The sequence below is a fragment of the Daucus carota genome, chromosome 2, assembly GCF_001625215.2.
Source record: "Daucus carota subsp. sativus chromosome 2, DH1 v3.0, whole genome shotgun sequence".
Taxonomy (NCBI): Eukaryota; Viridiplantae; Streptophyta; class Magnoliopsida; order Apiales; family Apiaceae; genus Daucus; species Daucus carota.
In genome coordinates this window covers 26,266,582-26,270,885 of record NC_030382.2, presented here as the reverse complement: position 1 = coordinate 26,270,885, position 4,304 = coordinate 26,266,582, and the positions used below count along the sequence as shown (strand labels likewise).

The window sequence follows — 4,304 nt, the reverse complement described above, 5'->3', positions numbered from 1 at the left end:
GTTCTATTATTGCAACAAAATTTGCAACACTTTATTTTGATTTAAACATTGCCATAGAGCACCTGAGGCAACAAATTTTGGTCCTAATGTATTGTTATTTTAGTGAATTATAATATAAAAAGCAACCTCTAAGGCAACATTATAATGACATATTGCAACATTATGAATAAAAAAAATGGACATGACCATTTTATAAATATATCAATCCACCAATTTAATGGTTCAACACCAACAAATTCAAAACAATACTTAGACTGTTACCAACCACAAGCTCATGCCAGAAGCAAGTCCTAGACTACTACAAACAATATCAGTACCATTATGACTGATCAAAAAACAGATTTTAAGTCTAGCTAGAACAATTGCATCAAACTTCTTACATCATCAAAATAGGCTAATTAATTAAGTCTTGAACATAGATATATATACTACTACTGATGATCAAGAATCATCAGCAGCTTCGCTATCAGTCTCCGGCTCATGTTCACTCTCACAGCATGCACATATTTCATCCACATCTATATGGAGCGATGGATTTTTCTCAGCCAAATGTCCAAGGATTCTCTTTAGCTTTTTGTTCAACTTAACCTCCATCTCAGCAGCTATCTCCTTCCTTAGGCTTGCCAATTCTTCAGCCTTTTTGCTTTGACGCTGTTGATTGTTGACTGTTTTCCTTGTTCTACCAGTCCTCCCAATAAGCCAATTTGGTCCATGAGCCTGAAAATCTATTTCTTTTATATTTGCTGCTTCTTCAGCCTCATTGTCTTTCTGAGTGTCTTTGTCATTGTCCTTTTCATTGTCCTTCCCAGTGTCCTTTTCAGTCTACAAAAATCAAAATATGTAAAGATATTGATGTATACAATGGCCCCAATATTGCAGCATGTACATATTCAACATTCATAATAATCTTATGACATAAGTAATTTCAATAATTTATGAAAATATTATTCCTAACCTTCTTATCATGACCTTGGCGCATTTTAGGATATATATCCGCCTTTGTAGGTGTATCAGGGGTCGACTGGTTCTTTTTCAATCATAAAATGAACAAAATATTAATAAGTAGGATTGATAGACAAAATAATTGAAAAACATGATAATTAGTATCCACGACCATACCATTTCATTTCCAATCTGTGCAAAGGATTTACGGCCAGCAGTGTGTGTGTCAATGACCTTTCTTCGGTTGTTTGAATTCTTTGCAGCAGTAGATTTGATTTTTTCATGGCCCCAATATTGTAGCAAAATCCTGAATTTTTCCAAAGGAATGGACTGCGGCCGATTTCTTAGCCTTTCCTCATCATTGTCATATTTTGAATAGTATTCTGCCTTAAAACGGCTTTTGTGCATCCTTTATGCATCACAGATGGTCTTTAGAACCCAATCTTTTCCCTCCTCTAGAATGATATACTTTGTCTACAGATTATACACAATAAAATAGATTATATATATACGAGCTGTTATACACAATAAAATAGATTATAAATAGGAATGTAGTGTGTATGTGTTGTTTTTACCTTGACAAACTCCTACCAGCCAATCTTCTCTCCTTCGGGAACTCGGCTCCAGTTCACATAATCTAGGGGCACACATTGTCTTCCAATTGTCCCCAAGAAACTACCAAATTCCGATCTTATTTTACTATTTTCATGCACTGGCTGCAACTCATGATTCATGGTCAACTCTGGTCTGTCTTCTAATCGATATTATTACATATAAAATATCTAAATTAAAAAAATATACAAAACCATCTAACAAAGCACAAAATCAGAGAACAAGAAACCCATGTATCAACATAATCTGAACCCTAAATTCAGAAAATCAGAACATGCAAGCAAATAAACCTAAACCCATTTAAACCCCTAATTAACATTAAACATATACACCATTAAACACATATACACAATCAATTAAACATATATACACACCTAATTAAACACATATATACCTAATTTATCATAGAGAGAAACAGAGACACGGGGTGTGTACCTGAATAGACAGAGCTTTGCCTTCGACTTCTCTCTCACACGCGCGCCTTTCTTCCTCTCTCTGCTTCTCTCTTTCGCACCTTCTTGTATTTTCTTCCTCTCTCTGCTTTCTCTCTCTGTTAATAGTATAAACGAGTCTGTGGTGGTAGTGTGTGTGTGTATACTTTCTCTTTTTCTATTTTTGTGTTTGTTTTTTTAATTAACCCGGGCAATTCTAATATTTCATTATCCCGCCACTACTACTTTCCTTGGCCCGCCAATATTTTTGGCCCCAAAAATCTAATCTATTGCAACGCCTGGTTGTGACGTTGCAAAAGACCTTCGTTTCTACAGCCCTTTCAAATTTTTTAACGAAAATTTGATTCTATTGTAACGTTTTTTTCCCCATTGCAATAGACTGTTTTTAATTTTTCTATAGCAACGATTTTAAGGAAAATTTTATTTGAGTGGTTGCTAAAGGCAATCTATGGTATAGTGTTAGAAATTTTTCTAAGTAAATGAAATAGATGGACCCGGGCAAGTCTTCTACCCGGGTTGGATGTTTTACTATGGTTGCTTAAATATTTCTAGCTGTTATACTTAGAAATTTTTTCCAAGTAAATGTTTGCATGGATGGACCCGGGTAGATCTTTCCCGGGTTGATTGCTCAAACATGTTTTTACTCAGAAATTTTTCTAAGCGAGTGATTGAATGGGTGGACCCTAGGTAAATAGTAACATAGATTCATCATTGGCAAAGGACTTCATTGATATTTAAAATGATTACACAGCTTTGAGAGTTATCAAAATACATGGTTGTTTTTTAGGTATGTATAGCCGTCTTCTAGGATTCTTTTTTCTTATCTGGTCTTTTACTGATAGAATTTCCTTAGCCTGAGTCCATGCCATGTGTTGGACACTTCGGACCCATCCATGCTCTCCAGTTTGTAAGTACCCGGCCTTAGGACTTCTTTTACTTTGTAAGGGCCTTCCCACTTAGGCATCAACTTGCCAGTGTTGGTTGGATCAGAAGCTTCGGTGTCTCGTAGGACCAGGTCCCCTGCTTGAAAATTTCTAACCCGGGATTTTTTGCTGAAGTGATCCCGGGTCTTCTCTTTGTATTTTTCCATCCTTGCGATTGCCTGGTCTCGGACCTCATCTACCAAGTCCAGGTTGACCCGGAGTCCTTCTTCATTTGCAATTTCATCAAAGTTGATTGCTCTGTGGGAAGGTGACCCGACTTCGGTTGGGAGCATTGCCTCCGTTCCATAGGCCAATTTGAAGGGAGTTTCTCCGGTGCTTGTTCGAGGACTAGTTCGGTATGACCAGAGGACATGAGGTAGTTCTTCTGGCCACTTGCTCTTGCTTTCTTCAAGCCTTTTCTCAATTCCTCTCAGGAGGATCCGGTTGGTGACCTCTACCTGGCCATTTCCTTGAGGATAGGCGACTGAAGACTTCTTGTGCTTGATGCCTCTTTCGGCCAGGTAGTTTTCAAAGTCCGACCCTATGAACTGGGGTCCATTATCTGAGACCAGGACTCTTGGTAGCCCGAATCTCATCAGGATGTTGTCCATGAATCGGATGACATCTTGTTGATTGATCGTCCGCATTGCCTTGGCTTCAACCCACTTGGTCATATAATCAATGGACACAAGCAAGTATCTGAGGTCTCCTTTAGCCCGGGGGAAGGGTCCCATGATGTCTATTCCCCATACAGCAAATGGGATCGGGGATAGAACTGAGGAAGGTAGGACAGGGCTTACCCGGGGCACGTTGCTGAACAGTTGACAGTTCTTGCATCTTTTCACAAATTCCATAGCGTCTTGGTGTATAGTTGGCCAGTAGTAGCCTTGCCGGATGATTTTATATGCCAGGCCTTTTGCCGACATGTGATCTCCACAGATCCCTTCGTGAACTTCTCTTAGACAATATTCGGCCTCCTCCGGACCTATGCATTTCAGGATTGGGGATGAGTAGGTCCGGCGGAAGAGTGTTTCTCCTTCGACAAAAAATTTGGCCGCCTTAGCCTTCAGTGTGACAGTCCAGGAATCCGGGGGTCTGGATTCTGACGTCACCACATAAAACCCATTTTTAAACACTTTTGAAATCCTGTATATTTTTTTTTTTTTTATTATTAAAGATAATTAAACCCAAAAGAATTTAAAACGTGAAATTCAGAGAATTTAAAACTTGAAAACATTTAATAAAAGATTTGAAAGACGTTAAATAAAAGATTTAAAAGAGAACATCTTCACCCCCAAAACAACAGGATCGCTTCCAGGTTACAGTATTGAAATTAGAATCTACCACTATTATTACACAACATCTCTTACCAAAT

The 4,304-nt window shown here is 38.2% G+C and overlaps 1 protein-coding gene across 1 annotated transcript; it reads right to left on the bottom strand.

The window, feature by feature from the left end:
* Positions 1 to 226: 226 nt before the first annotated feature.
* LOC108208634 (uncharacterized) lies at positions 227 to 2,502 on the bottom strand. Its single transcript, XM_064087029.1, has 3 exons — positions 1,120 to 2,502; positions 956 to 1,027; positions 227 to 822 (listed from the first exon to the last, which is right to left on the bottom strand). Exons 1-3 carry the CDS (start codon positions 1,348 to 1,350, stop codon positions 442 to 444), a joined length of 684 nt encoding a protein of 227 aa, XP_063943099.1. The 5' UTR covers positions 1,351 to 2,502; the 3' UTR covers positions 227 to 441.
* Positions 2,503 to 4,304: the final 1,802 nt, after the last annotated feature.